At 37.1% G+C, this 15,598-nt stretch overlaps 1 protein-coding gene across 2 annotated transcripts in view; it reads left to right on the top strand.

Annotated features, from left to right (window-relative positions):
• Positions 1-15,598, top strand: part of KLHL20 (kelch like family member 20) — a 77,423-nt gene that overhangs the window by 31,030 nt on the left and 30,795 nt on the right. For both annotated transcript variants that reach the window (XM_079939872.1, XM_079939873.1), the window contains 3 exons: positions 9,283-9,441; positions 10,192-10,286; positions 12,579-12,694. In XM_079939872.1, coding sequence (XP_079795998.1) covers positions 9,283-9,441; positions 10,192-10,286; positions 12,579-12,694 — 370 coding nt within the window. The remainder of the gene's footprint in view (positions 1-9,282; positions 9,442-10,191; positions 10,287-12,578; positions 12,695-15,598) is intronic.

Genomic DNA, 15,598 nt, shown 5'->3' with positions numbered 1-15,598 from the left:
AGTTGCAGCCAGCAGGGACTACTCTTTGTTGAGGTGTGCAGGCTTCTCATTGTGGTGGCTTCTCTTGTTGGAGTGCACGGGCTCTAGGGTGCGTGGGCTTCAATAGTTGTGGCACATCGGTTCATGGGCTCTAGAGTGCAGGCTCAGTAGTTGTGGTACACAGGCTTAGTTGATCCATGGCACGTGGGATCTTCCCAGAGCAGGGGTTGAACCTGTGTCCGCTGCGTTGGCAGGTGGATTCTTAACCATTGAGCCATCAGGGAAGTCCCTGCTTTTGTCTTTTAACCTCCCTACTTGCTTTGTGTGTGTTGCTTTGTGTGTGTTTCCTACCTTTACTGTATGTTTGCCTTTACCAGTGAGCTTTTTCATTTCATAATTTTCTTGTTTCTATTTGTGGCCTTTTCTTTTTCACCTAATGAAGTTCCTTTAACAACTTATTGACTGGAGACCTATTAATGCATCTTTTATTACCTGAACGTTATTGACCAGAGGCGTATCAATATGTTTTTAGAGAGTGATATAATTAACATCACTATGCGAAGTTGTTAGAGCTTAAAATTGATCAAGCGTTCATTTTACAACTTATGATTGTTTTTATTCACATTTTGCTTTGTTAGGTTTTTGTTCCAACCTTGTGTATGTTATAAACGCAAGTTCATTACCATAAAAAATTTTTAAATGACTCATCACAAAATTTGAATGAAGAAGAATTTTTCAGTGAATTTTATGCAGATACTTTCTCCGACTGTCCAAATGACATATATGCTAGTGTGTTAGAAGATGATAGTTCCTCAGAATATAGTTCTGATTCAGACGATGTGAATATTAGACCAACAAAAAGACAAAAAAAACCTTAGTGATTGATTCTGATACAGAAAGTGAAAATGAAACTCATGGTTCTGGAAAATGCTCCTTTGCTTCTACAGAAGAGTGTATTGAAGACAACATTTCATGAAAATTAGAAGACTTTACAGGTGTGTCAGGTGTAACTGTTGAATGTAATATCCCGCAAAGTGTTAGTGAAATAACAGAACTAATTTTTGGTAACGACTTTTTCGAGTTGGTCACTTCTCAAACTTGTATCACCAACAGAATGAAAAATCATATAAAAAGTACGAGAAGGCTTTAAAATGGACTGATGTAATCAATAGTGACATGAAGAAGATTCCTGGATTAATAATTTTGATGGGACAAATAAGAAAGTCACACTGGAAAGAATATTGATCAACTGATCCCTTACGTGAAGTACATATCTTTCCAAAGATTATCATGAGAAGAAGGTTCGAACAAATGATGACATTTCTTCACTTTAATGATAAATCAGAAACTCCACTTCCTGCAGACAGAATTTCAAAAGTTAAACCTCTCTTGGATTATTTTCTACCAAAATTTCAGTCGATCTTTATACCCAAACAAGAGCTGTCACTTGATGAGGCAATGATAAAGTGGAGAGGACGACTCTGATTCAAAACGTATAATTCCAGAAAACTTACAAAATAAGGAGTTTTGCTCAGGATGGTTAGCTAAAGTGAAACTGGGTATACATGCAAACTTGAAATTTAAACAGGTGAAGGAAAGAAACTGCAAGAAACAAAATTATCAGTCATACAACTTTATCTTGGTTCATGGCACCATATTTACCAAGACAATTATTACAACAGTGTGTCCACATCTGAAATATTGTTGAAAAATAAAAACAGAGTTTGTGGGACTATAAGAGAGAATCATGGTCTACCAAACCAATTAAAGGAGAAATTTTAAAAAGTCTACAGAGGGGAGAAATGACATTCTTATGGAAGGGAGAAGTGATTCTTCTTACATGCAAAGACAAGAGGCTAGTCCACATGGTGACAGCTATTCATGAAGACTCCACAGCATCTACAGGAAAGGAAGACAGGAGGACTGGCCATCAGATAACTAAGCCCACTTGTATACTAGAGTATAATAAATATATGAAAGGAGTTGATTGAACTGATCTATATCTGGCAAACTTCAGTATCCTCTGGAAAACTCGAAAACGGTATAAGAAAGTGGGTTTCTATTTGAGTAATTACAGTTTATTCAATGCATTTAAAGTTTATTGTAGCCTTAATGCACAGAATAAAATGACTTACAAGCAATTTTTGTCAACAGTAGCTAGAGAATGGATAACTGAGCATTCTGATGAATGTAGTGGTAGTCCCACACCTGGTCCTTCTTGTGGCATTTCTAAAAGAGCCGCCTGCAAAGATCCACCTTGTCGACTATCAGGTAAAATAAAAGAACATATTCTAGAGATAATAATACCAACAGGACTAAAAAATAAATAAAAATGCCACCAGAAAGTGTAAGTCTGCTCTTCCAGGGGAAAGCACAGTGAAACACAGTATATTTGTAATAGATGTTCTTTTCCCCTGCACAGAGGTTCCTGCTATATTGCCCATCACACTCTAATGAAATATTAGAATGCTTTAGTAAGATATGTACAAAGTTTCAAATAAATACATTAAGTGCAAAAAAAGTTGATATTTACTCAAATGCAGGTGTTTCAATATTCACTTATATAGCAAATCACTGGCCACAGGTGTTAGTTTCTGCAAAAATCCCCCGGTCAATAATGTGTCAACATTTGTTACAAAGCTAATTTGGTGGTGCTGAACTCTTAGATTTTGCTTGTCTTTAAAGCTTTTGATTTCTCCATCAAATCTGAATGAAAGCCTTGCTGGTGGAGTATTCTTGGTTGTAGGTTTTTCCTTTTCATCACTTTAAATATATTGTGCCACTCCCTTCTGGCCAGCAGAGTTTCTGCCGAAAAATCAGCTGATAGCCTTATGGGAGTTCCCTTGTATGTTATTTGTTGCTTTTCCCTTGTTGCTTTTAATATTCTCTCTTTATCTTTAATTTTCGTCACTTTGATTACAGTCTATCTTGGTGTGTTCCTCTTTGGGTTTATCCTGTGTGGGACTCTCTGAGCTTACTGAATTTGGGTGATGGTTTCCTTTCCCAGGTTAGGGAAGTTTTCAGCTAGCATGTCTTCAAATATATTCTCAGGCCCTTTCTTTCTCTCTCCTTCTTCAGGGACCTCTATAATGCAAATATTATTGCACTTGATGTTGTTCCAGAGATCTCTTAAATTGTCCTCATTTCTTTTCATTCTTTGTTCTTTTTTCTGTTCAACAGCAGTGATTTCCACTACTCTATCTTCCAGCTCACTGATCCACTCCTTTGTATCATTTAGTCTGCTACTGATTCCTTCTAGAGTGTTTTTCATTTCATTTATTGTATTCTTCATCTCTGTTTTGTTCTTCTTTATATTTTTCTTTGTATTTTCAGTCTTAACCACTGGAGCACCAGGGAAGTCTCATAAGTAAAGTTGTCTTTTGTTTTTTTTAAAAAAAAACTTCTGACTTCTCATTCTGTGCATCCATTCTTCTCCTGCATTCTTTGATCTTTATGATCATTACTCTGAACTCTTTCTCAGGTAGATTGCTTTTCCCCACTTCACTTAGTTCTTCTGGGGTTTTATCTTGTTCTTCCATCTGCAATATATTCTTCGGCCACCTCATTTTGTCTAAGTTGGTATTTTATTTTTATGTATGTGGTGTGTTAGTTACATTTCTCAACCTTGAAGAAGTGCCCTACTCTAGGAGACGTCCTTTGCATCCCAGCAGTACACTCCCCTCTTGTCACCCAAGCTGTATGCTCTAGGGGTTCCCTGTAAGAGGGCTGTGTGGGTCCTTCTGTTGTGGAGGGCTGACTATGTGTGTGGACTGTTAGGCTTGGTTGGCCCCTAGTCCAGTTGGTTGCCAAGCTCTGCCTTGTGTTGCTGCTGGCTGCTGTTTAGTAGGGCATGGTCACAAGGCAGATGATTGCAGAACCTAGGGGGCCCCAGGGTTATGGTTCACTGGTGGGTGGAGTCAGGGTCCCAAAGACCCTGGGGCCATTGCCCACCCAGTGGTGAGTAAAGCCAGATTCTGGGGCTAGTGCCAGACTACCAGAAGACAGAGCTGGCTCCTGGAGTCTGCTGCAGGGCCCAGGGATCCCCGAGCTCATTTCAGATTATTGCAGAATATGGGGGCATTTCCTGACACAGTTGGGTATGGGGTCCACAGTGTCCCAAACCTTGCATTGGCCTGCTAGTGGGCAGGGCCAGGTCCCAGCTGATTCCAGGGTATGGTCTGGCCTGCTGTTGGTGTATTTGATCTACAGGCTACAGGATCATAGTTTTCTTGCTTCTGGTGTCTGCCTCCTGATGGGTGAGGCTGGTCTAGAGGCTAGTGCAGTCTTGTTGGTGGGAAGGGCTGGTGCCTGCCCAGTGGTGGGTGGAGCTGGGCCTTGGCCCTCTGGTGGGCAGAGCTGTGTCTAGGGGCATGTTTAGAGAGAGTCATGGGCTCAGGAAGTCTTTAGGCAGCTGATGGATAGGGCTGTGGCCTTGCCCACTTAGTTGTTTGGCCCAAGGCATCCCAGCACTGGCACCTACAGGCTATTGGGTGGGGCCAGGTCTTGTTGCTAATGAGCCAAGATAGCAACTGCCAGTAGCATTGTTCACACATTTGAATGTTCCCCAGTAGGTCTGCCACCAGTGTCTATGTCCCCAGGGTGAGCCACTGTCACCCCCCCCCCCACACCTCTCTAGGAGGCTCTCCAAGACCAGCGGGTAGGTCTGGCAGAGGCTCCTATCAAATTACTGCTTTTTCCCTGGGTCCCAGTGCATGTGAGATTTTTGTGTGCACGCTTTAAGAGTGAAGTCTCTATTTCTCCCAGTCCTGTGGGGCTCCTGCAATTAAGCCCCGCTGGCCTTCAAAACCAAATGCTCTGGGGGTTCTTCTTCCCAGTGCCTTACTCCTGGCCTAGGGAGTCTGACATGGAGCTCAGAACTCTCACTCCTTTGGGAGAACCTGGGCAATATGATTATTCTCCAGTTTGTTGGTTGCCCTCTTAGAGCTATGGGATTTTTTTTTCTTTTTTTTTTCTGCACTGCACGCCTTGTGGGATCTTAGTTCCCCAATGAGGGATTGGACCCGGGCCCTCGGCAGTGAAAGTGCAGAGTCCTAACCACTGGACCACCAGGGAATTCCCTGGGCTATGGGATTTGATTATATCACGAGTCTGCCCCTCCTGTCAGTCTTGTTGTGGTTCCTTCTTTATACCTTTAGTTGTAGAAGATCTTTTCTAGTAGGTTCCAGTCTTTTTCATCAATGGTTCTTCTGCAGATAGTTGTGATTTTGGTGTGCTCATGAGAGGAGGTGAGCTCGGGGTCTTTCTGCTTTGCCATCTTGGCTACTCTCCCCTCTTAGCTCTTTTATATTCTTATTTTTTGTCCACATATGTTAGTCTCTTATTATTAATGTGTTGCTATCTATTACCCCTTGCATTATCTGTAGTTATATTTGTTGTTACTATGTTGCTTGATGAATATATAATCCTTTTGTATCTTACTTATAAATTGTAACTTTTAGCTTTGTAAAGTGTCCTCCTTTGTCAGATTCAATTATTTTGTTCTCTGAATTCTATTTTGTCTGATATCTGGCTTTCTGTTCCTGTTTTCTTATTGTTTTCAGTTGCTTGATGTATCTTTGCCCATCCCTTTACTTTTAGTCTTTTTGCATCATGATGTTTTAGGTATTTTTCTTGAATTGGGTTTTGCTTTATGAGCCAGTTTGAAAATCTTTTTCTTTAAATAGGCAGTTAAAACCTACTTGTATCTATTGCTATGACTGATATGTTTGTTCTCAACTCTGTTATATTTTTGTAAATAGTATCTGATTTAGTTGTTTTTACTCTATTTCTCTGTATAGTGTCTTCTTTGCTTTTCATTTTAATATCTTTTAGTATATAGGAAGGTTTGTATTTTTGTTCCAGTGGTTACTTTTGTAAACTAGAAAAAAAGAAGAGCAAATTAAACCCAAAGTAGAAGGAACAAAGTATAAAGGATGAAGCAAAAATCAATGGTACTTTGAAAAAAATTGATGAACCTCTAGCTGTACTGATAAAGAAAAAACGGAGAGAAGATACAAATTACCAGTATCAGAAATAAAAGAGAAGACATCACTTCAAATCCCTCAGGCATTAAAAAGGACAATAAGGGAATATCATGAGCAATGCTTTGCCAATAAATTCAACAACATGAAATTGACAAATTGTTTGAAAAACACAAATTACAAAAACTTAAGAAACAGAAAACCAGAATAACCCTATATCTGTGAAAGAAATTTTAAACCAATGATTTAAAAACCTTCCCACAAAAAAAGACACCAGTCCCAGAAGGTGAATTCTATCGAACATTTAAGAAAGAAATAATACTAATCCTATACCAAATCTTTCAGAAAAAAGTGGTGGAGGTTGCCAAACAAGGTCAAAATCACCCTGATGTCAGAAACACAGACACTAAAATAAAACTACAGATCAATATCTCTCATGAATTTAGATGAGAAAGTCCTTAATACAATATTATTAAATTTATTCCAACAAAATATAAAAGAGGAATACACCATAACTAAATGGAGTTTATACTTCATTAAAATTAATTGAGTCAGTATTTTATAGTCACACTTAATTTCTCATTCAGAGTAACTCCTTCACACAACTTCTTTAACAGATTTGACTCTTAACTTCATTCCACTATTTTTAAATATCAAATCCATTCTCCAAAAAATAAAGATTTGCCATCATTTAGGATTTCCAAAATAATTTGCCAAAGTCATTGGACCCCAGATTAAGAAATCCCTGCAGTTCTAACCCTGCCTCCAAAGTCAACTGATATATTGAAATCCCAGTGAGGAAACCTTACCCTTGATCATGGACTAGAATGGTTCTGTGTAGATGCAAAGAAAGTTACCATTTGGGGCTGAAAACTTGTGATTCATTTAAGTTATTTTCGAACTTAAATCTACATTTAATTTCCTTCTATTTTACTAGGCATAACTTAATTCATACAGTGTTACACTTGCTCATAAACATAAATTTAAATTTTTTCTTTCAACTCAACATCACTGAATTCACCATTCATTTCTGTTACAACTCTAGAATACTTTCCTTATTCATTCTTATTGTTTTCAGCTTTATTCATTCTTCAGATTGTATCTACATTTATCTGAAGAAACTAAAAGTAAGCGCATTACCATAATAGTGTGGGACTTAAAAAAATTAGATCTCCTGCAAACTCTTATTTTAAAAGCGGGTATTTTAAAGCATTATTTTCTTAACCTGGTTGTTTGGTTCAAGGATAGACTTCAGTGCTAGATTTGCCCTAATGGTAGATCATTAACATCTTTTTCTTGTTGATGGAAAAAAGAGAAGTGACGTTTTAATCAGACTTTGTTCATCAAAAATATTATTTTTACTCTTTGCTCTTAGTGCCAAAAAATATTTTCTCACACAGATGTTTGTGTCTTCTTGCCATCTTGGTGTTCCTTGATATTTATATATTTGTTTTATAATCACTAAATTGGGGAAAAAATTTATACTCTGACAAGATCCTAAAAGAATGTTAACGTACTTCACAAAGATATACAATACCACTTGTCTTAAGTAAAGAAATCAGAGTAAAAAGAAAATAAGAGGAAAGAAAGATACAACTATGGCTAAAATTTTGTATTCCGTGAAGGCCAGCATACTTCATTTGGAGCTAGGCCCCAAATCTGGCTCTTGACTTTATAGCCCCCAACATAAGGCTGTCACATAAAATACAGGATGGCCAGCTGAATTTGTTTCAGATGAACAACAAATAGTTTTTAGTATAAATATGCCCTGTACTCTTATTTGCTAAATCCAACAACCCTGCCACAGAGAGTACAATGCAGGCATTCTAACTAAGTGACCTGGCTAAGCAACCTCACCTAAAATTCAAAGGTTTCCTATTTCATTCCTGAACCCCAGAAAGTCTCTCACTCAGATGATATGAAGACTTGTGCCATAAAACTCAAAGTACTCATTAGTGTTTTCTACTGTAAGTACAGATGACTTTATAGCCCTTAACTTTTATTTTGAGATTTGCATTTTTTCTAATGTACTTGGGGGAAAATTCTTAATCACATATTCAAATTGTTATGGCTTATCTTGTTTCCTGCTAAATATTCTGACTTTTTGATGAGCATGAAAATAACCCTGTCCCGAGAGAATACATCATCTGCATCAGAGGTTGCATGGTGGGAATTTGAGCTCTTAAATCATATCCTTCCTACACTAACAGACATCACATGTAGCATACTCTTCTGAAGGGGAGAACAAACCACATGGAGTATAGCAGTGACCATTTCCCTTCTCTGCATTGCACCTTGTCCCTTTTACTCTACATACCGATGACAAGCTTTACAAGATTTTGGGATTTGTGGCTGGACTGCACAGCAATGTTGCCATTTCATCTGCATTCTGACAATGCCCTAAAGCCTTGGGTACAGATAAATAATTGGTGTGTTTGTAGTTTCATATATATATATAAGAATATGAACATATCAGAGTGGTTTGGTCCTCAGAGGGGTTTTCCTGGGTCTAATGCTCTCATCGTTATGTTCATTCTTGCTTGTAGAAATGCTGACATGCTCATTCTTTTTTCAAACTGGCCCCTTGGGTGTTTCTGCCCCAGACATTGCCCTTTCAGCAACTAACCTTCCTCTGAAAGCTTTTCCTGATTTTTTTTTATATGCCTCTTATATTTCTGGGTGTTCTAATTTGGTATAGTTAGTTTAGTTTATTTTGAATATAAATTTTTATCTTCATACTTCATTTTGGAAAAAAAAGTATCATTTTTCTTAAATTGCTTAAATCACAAATTATTATTTTTCCTAAGTTTTAATTGTGCCCTCTGTATTCTATGTTCCCTTTTTAAAAATCAATAAACTTTATGTTTTTAGAGCAGTTTTAGGTTCCCAGCAAAATTGAGCAGAAAGTACAGTTCCCATGTACCCTGTCTCCACACACACATAACCTCTCCCAATATCAACATCTTGCACCAGAGAAGTACATTTGTTACAACTAATGAACCTACCTTGACATATTATTATCACCCAAAGTCCATAATTTACATTAGGGTTCACTCTTGGTATACATCCTATGAGTTTTGACGCATGTATAATGATATGTATCCACCATTGTAGTATCATACAGGATAGTTTCATTGTCCTAAAAATCCTCTGTGCTCCACCTATCTCTGTTTTCTTTTTAAACTTTTCTTGTTCTCTGGTACTATTTTGAACTTCAGCTCCATTGTGGAATAGAGTTTTGCCCTACAACCCTGAAGAAAAATATTAAAACAATCAAATCTGATCACAGAGTTTTTTTTTTTTCTTACTGAACTTCAAACAGGTGATGGAAAGTGAAGAGTTCATGTTGCTTCCAGCCAATCAACTCATTGATATAATATCTAGTGATGAACTAAATGTTCGGAGTGAAGAACAGGTGTTCAATGCAGTGATGGCCTGGGTTAAATACAGTATTCAAGAAAGACGTCCTCAGTTACCCCAGGTATGATGGAAATGCTTCTTTAAGTAACTGTTTTGTACTGGATGAAATAATATGTATTTGACTTGCAGAAAAGAAACAATCTTCACTAGCCTTCATATTAGACTGTAAAAAAGACCATCTCTTTCCAAATAATCAAGGAGATAAGTGTTAAGAAGCATTTTAAGCGTTTATCATTATGAACTTTTTGCTCCTTCTTCTGTTTTGCATCAACTCTAGGTTTGGGCCATAGCACAAATCAGAACTTAAATGATACAAAATGAACAAAAGAGAGCAAGGATAGCAATTATCATGCTTCCCTTCTCTATGGCTTGGAAATCCCACCACAGTTTGAAGAGTATAGAATTAAATGGGTCATAAGTGGTCACTAAATGAAATATTTAATGTTCTTGTTATTATGATGATAGTCCTTAGCAATTTAATGGGATATTCTTCTAGATTGTTAATTACAGCCATGTGAGCTAATTATAGAAGAGCTTATAACAACATACTTCTGAAAGCATAAAGTAGCATTCTAAAGTGATATTAGTGTGCTTTCAATTTTCTGATTATTTTAATTACTGAATTGGTTGTTAGAATAAATTTAGTATTTACGCCTTCCCTCCATCTTCATTGTTTATTAGTTAGATCAATTAATTAATCCAATTAGATCTCAAAATAGTTGGAAACACAGTAGGGAGCACGGGTTATGTATTCTCTTAAATATCTTGCAGATGGGAGTTTGTGCCTTTAATAGTGTTTATTATCTCATAGGTGCTGCAGCATGTTCGTTTGCCTTTGCTTAGTCCCAAGTTTCTGGTGGGTACTGTAGGCTCTGATCCCCTCATCAAAAGTGATGAAGAATGCAGGTATGAATGACCCTGGATGGGAGAAATCAACAACGAAACATTCCTGTCCTCTCCTAATTTCCTTATTTATATTGCTTCCTAAATATTGTGTTTTTTAGTGCTGAAATCAAGGCAGTAGTTAAGTGGTTTTTCTTCTGGGCTAGGGTCAAAAGGAGATGGAAAAAGAGATGACTGAACTTACAGTATTCCATTCCATTAGTTTTTTTAAGTGTGGTATTTATTGGTGTAGAAGTGACAATAAAGAGGTAGATTTCTAAGATTTAATGCAAGCTTGAGTTTGAAGAGGCAGTTCTCTGCTAATACATCTTTTCTTGATATAAATAATGCTCTTGACTCCATCAAAAAAGTGTATGAGGAGCACTTTTTCATTCCATCACATATGCCTAGTTAGGGAATAGGATCAGCCTTGCTTTCTGAGATCGTGGACAGAGTTAAAGGTCTACTACACCCCTAAAGTAGCTATGGAAAGATTTCCACTAGAGCTTGATGAAGCAGTTTCATAATGTTATTTTGACTGAAAGAAACTCTAAATGCTTTTACATGACAAACAAACAGAACACCTACTTTATTGGGCTATCTCTGTACTATATACAAAATTTAATAAACTACTTTTCCACTTGACAGATTTTAAGGTTCAGTTTCAAATCTTAAACCATATGGTGTTTTTAACTGTTGTTTCCCAGCATGTTCCATATATAAAAATGAAAGAATGAGTCAGAACTCTCTTTAAACTATACCAACCTTTGGATCTTCCTTTGTGACTAAAGAAACTTGTTCTAGAATCAGGAATCTCTAGAACAAAGATAGGACATATAGATTCATTTGCATTTCTTCTATAATCTGAAGTGTGTTCCTTTAACAGGAGATGTTAGAGGGAGTTTTAGGTGTTTACCTTTTAAATTTAAAGACAAGAGGCAATTAATTCCCCCCAAATATTTATGACAGCAGAAGGAAAACCACATGAACTATGGCTGCTGAAATCTGAAGAAACAATACAAAGGTGCCCCTCTCCCATAAAATAGAAATTGGATTGTACTGATTCCAATGCAGAAATTAAAGATACTTCTAAAGTCACTTTTAAAAGAAGCCTGTTCCTGATATCCTGACCTTATTATTTACTAGCTGTGTGACCTTATTCAAGTTACTTAAACCTCTTTCTGGTACAGTTCCTTTATCTATAAAATAGGGATAATAACAGTACCTATTCCACAGGGCTGTGGTGGAGATTAAATGAGTTAATATGTATTAAGCCCTTATTATTGTTACTATTAATTTTGTGTTGGCCACTAAGTATTAGCTCTATAGTACTCTTTCTAGGAACCCTTGAACAACTTAATTAAAAACCAGTAATTAGGAGATCACAGTCTTTGTTTTTAGCTGAGGAAGCTAGAAAAAGTTCTTGGCCATCAGCTTGGGATTTTGGGGGAGTTTTGTTTGTTTTTGTTTTTAGCATAAATAAACTCAGATGAGGCCTTAGCAAAGCCATATACTGGAAGTACATTACTGGGTCATGCCTGGGACTGGTCCAGCAGGAATAAATTACTCGATGTAATATAAAGTAAATAAAGAAATGAAAATATAGTGTAATTTAGGAAACACTTTCAGAGTTGAGAAAGAACAGTGACAGATTGAATTTGCACTAGTCACACATTGAATCACTCAAAGGACTCAAGTGAAATAAGTACATAAATAGTTTGAGTTAGGATATTATATTTAACAAGTGTAATTACTAGGTTCTTATAAAGTACCTCAATAGAAAAAAAAAAACTGTGTTCATCCTCAGTAGACTTGTTGAGAATAAACTATTCATACAGTACCAGATAGAAAATTAATATTAAATGACAATAGTGTTTCTTTTTAGCAATCCAATTTTTGACCTAGTTTTGTTACTTTAATCTAGCAAATATCTAGTGTCATGGCTGATGTGCTACTTTGCCAGTATCCTGCAAAATCTAGTAAAATTCATTAGAAAGCAGTAACTATGCAGGCTGATAATTAACTTGTAATTTTTAGTTTCCCATAAGTTACTGTTAGCATCAAGCATGTTGAGTTTTAGGCTAAATTTGCGGTAAGATATGAAGTCATGATGGAAATACCAATCAATTCACAGCTCACAGTGTGACTGGCATCATTGCTCTCATGTTTGTTACCTTTTTAATGTTGGCTGGCATTCATGATTTGGTTTGATTTATGCTTGCTCCCCTTTGCCATCTTACATATTCCTTAACCATATTGGGATTTGACTAACAATATTATTTAGACATTTGGAATAACGGCAGAATTTTTCCACAGAGACTTGGTAGATGAGGCTAAAAACTATCTTCTATTGCCTCAAGAACGACCACTAATGCAAGGACCAAGGACAAGACCACGGAAACCTATTCGATGTGGAGAAGTACTCTTTGCAGGTTTGGGTCTTAATACACTGTGACTAAACCGAATATTTTCCCACTTGAGAGACTGTCATTTGAGTATCCTTTGGTCGGTTGTGATATCTGTAAGAAATGCATAATAATTTATGATGTGGACTTCCCTGGTGGTCCAGTGGTCAAGACTCTGTGCTTCCACTGCCTGGGGCACAGGTTCAGTCCCTCGTTGGGGAATTAAGAACCAGCATGCTGTGCAGCACATAGCCAAAAAAATAAAATATATTTTTTTAATTGTAAAAAAAAAATGTTCACACCTTTTAAAAACAAACAAAAAATAACTTATGATGTATCTTGACTCTTAACTCATGATCCAACACTGGTGCTCTCCAAAAGAGTGCTGCATTTTTATATAAATCTAAAAATGTCATGCAGTGGATGTTTTGTTATAATAAATCATATGCATGAATTTTATATTCCAGTGTGCCAGTCACCTCATAATTACATGGAACTGTCAAGAAACATTACCTTACTTTAAACAGTTACACTGTTTCCTAGCTCTCCTGAGCTAGACTGAGCCCAAGACATCCTGCTGTATCATTCTGCTCCCACTGTCTGCCCCTAAATATCTGAGAACTTTCAATCTTAGATATTTCACTTCTGTGCACATAAATTCAGCTCTCTTAGTCACTTGAATAACAACTTTCTCACTGTTTGGTAAAACTTTTCACTAGTTCTGTCTTAGTCCGTTCAGACTGCTATAACAGAAAACCATATACTGGGTGGCTTATTAACAACAGAAATTTATTTCTTATAGTTCTGGAGGCTGGCGAGTACAAGATCAAGGTGCCGGCAGATTTTGGTGTCTGGTGATGGCCCACTTTGTCCTTCTTCATAGACTCCGTCTTTTCATCTTTTGCTATGTCCTCATGTGGAGGAAGGGGCATGGGATCTCTCTGAAGTCTCTTTTGTAAGAGTACTAATTCCATTCATGAGGGCAGAGCACCTCCATAAGGCCTCACCTCCTGATACCATTACATTGAGGAATAGATTTCAATATATGAATTTCAGAGGGACACATTCAGTCTATAGCAAGTTCTTTCTCTTCAAAATTTTTTTCAAATCCTGATTCATGGAACTAGCTGGAACCTATTGTATTCTTCGTATTTATGCTCCCACATTTCAGTAATTCCACGACTATTAAGTGTAGGCTTCCTCGGATTCTGTTTGATATGTTAAGTGTTCTATTCCTTTTCATCAGGGAATTCTATGTAATCACTGGGGCATAGTATCCTTTCCCTTCAGCCTAACCACTTGCCTATCTTTTTCCCTTCAATTTTATTTTCTCTTGGCATGTGGGAATGTATTTTCCCTTACATTTTTAGAAGAAAAATTTGATAATTTATGTTTGAGATCTCCTTTTTAAATTTTTTCATCTAAATTTCTTCACATAGAGGACTGTAGCATTTCTTCAAGAAGAAAATTGATGCCACATTTTCTTTTTCTGTCTAATCCTCATCGGGCTTTTTCCTTCTCTTTTGAAAGATTCCTTCATTCCTGTTTTAGATTTCAAACTTGATTATTAATTCATCATGTACTGAATTCTCCCATACTCTCAGTATCCTATGTCTCTTGTTTATTGTTATTAATAGATTTATTTCTATTATCATTCTTATTTATTCCTATGACTTTCATTCCTATATATGCATGCACAGGTACATATTCACATACTCATGTGAGTTTACTTGCTTGCATGCTCACACTTATGTACATCTGCCTCCTCACTCCCACATACCATCTATAGTTGCCATAAATCGGTGAATAAATTCATTGCCAGATCTGGTTAAGTTCCCAGGGAGGTCTTTATAACATTTGTTTAGCTTTGTTGGTTAAACTAGATAAATTATATTATTAAGTGTCTTTTATTTATAAAAGTAGTTTATGTGCCAGCTCCCTATACATACAAGAATGCTATAAATTACATCAGAGTTTCTGTTTCCCCAATTATGAAAGTCAGTTATCTTTTTTTTTTAATTAGAAGGATGCAAGATCTAATTATTTGGTACCTAAGGTTTATTTTCATGATGCCATGTTGGTTTCAGGAATTCTAGTACTAGTAGGGCCATCTTTGTGGAGGTATATCCATTGTTATCAAGATCTATTAACTATTTTATTTGGCTGTTATGGTACCTGGAGAAGGGATGACAGTATACTGCTGTTTCATCAGCCTCAGAACATTCTGGCAGTGAATTAAGAACTAGATTAAGGAAGAGGGGAGGATAATGGGAACTCAGGAGAAAATGGAACAGAAGAGAACCTTCCTATGATCAAAAGCTAGAAACTAAGCCAAATAGGTTTGTGGAAAGTACAGTACATTTCAGGGTCTTTATGGATTCAGTGGGGGTTACCAATCCAGTGGAACTAGACAAGGTACACCTTTGGGGATGCTGAGAGATAATAATGTAACTCCATTAAATAGAAATTTAAACTTGACTTGAATTACTCAACAGCTGCCATCTTTATCCTGCTGGTTCCTACCATATTCTTCCAATATAACATGATTATAAATTGTCAGGTGCCATGTTTTCAATGTGTAACCATCTTCACTAAAATCTCATTTGCCTCTGTTGATTAAATCATGGTATTAATGAAATCACACTTTGCCTTCTTTAGAAGCCAGTTAAATTGGATCAGTTTCATGATCTCAAACTTTTTTTTTTTTTTTTTTTTTTTTGCGGTACGTGGGCCTCTCACTGTTGTGGCCTCTCCCGTTGCGGAGCACAGGCTCCGGACGTGCAGGCTCAGCGGCCATGGCTCACGGGCCCAGCCGCTCCGCGGCATGTGGGATCTTCCCGGACCGGGGCACGAACCCGTGTCCCCTGCATCGGCAGGTGGACTCTCAACCACTGTGCCACCAGGGAAGCCCCATGATCTCAAACTCTTGCT

The sequence above is a fragment of the Stenella coeruleoalba genome (genome assembly GCF_951394435.1).
Source record: "Stenella coeruleoalba genome assembly, chromosome: 1".
NCBI lineage: Eukaryota > Metazoa > Chordata > Mammalia > Artiodactyla > Delphinidae > Stenella > Stenella coeruleoalba.
This window is presented reverse-complemented; position numbering and strand designations above follow the sequence as displayed.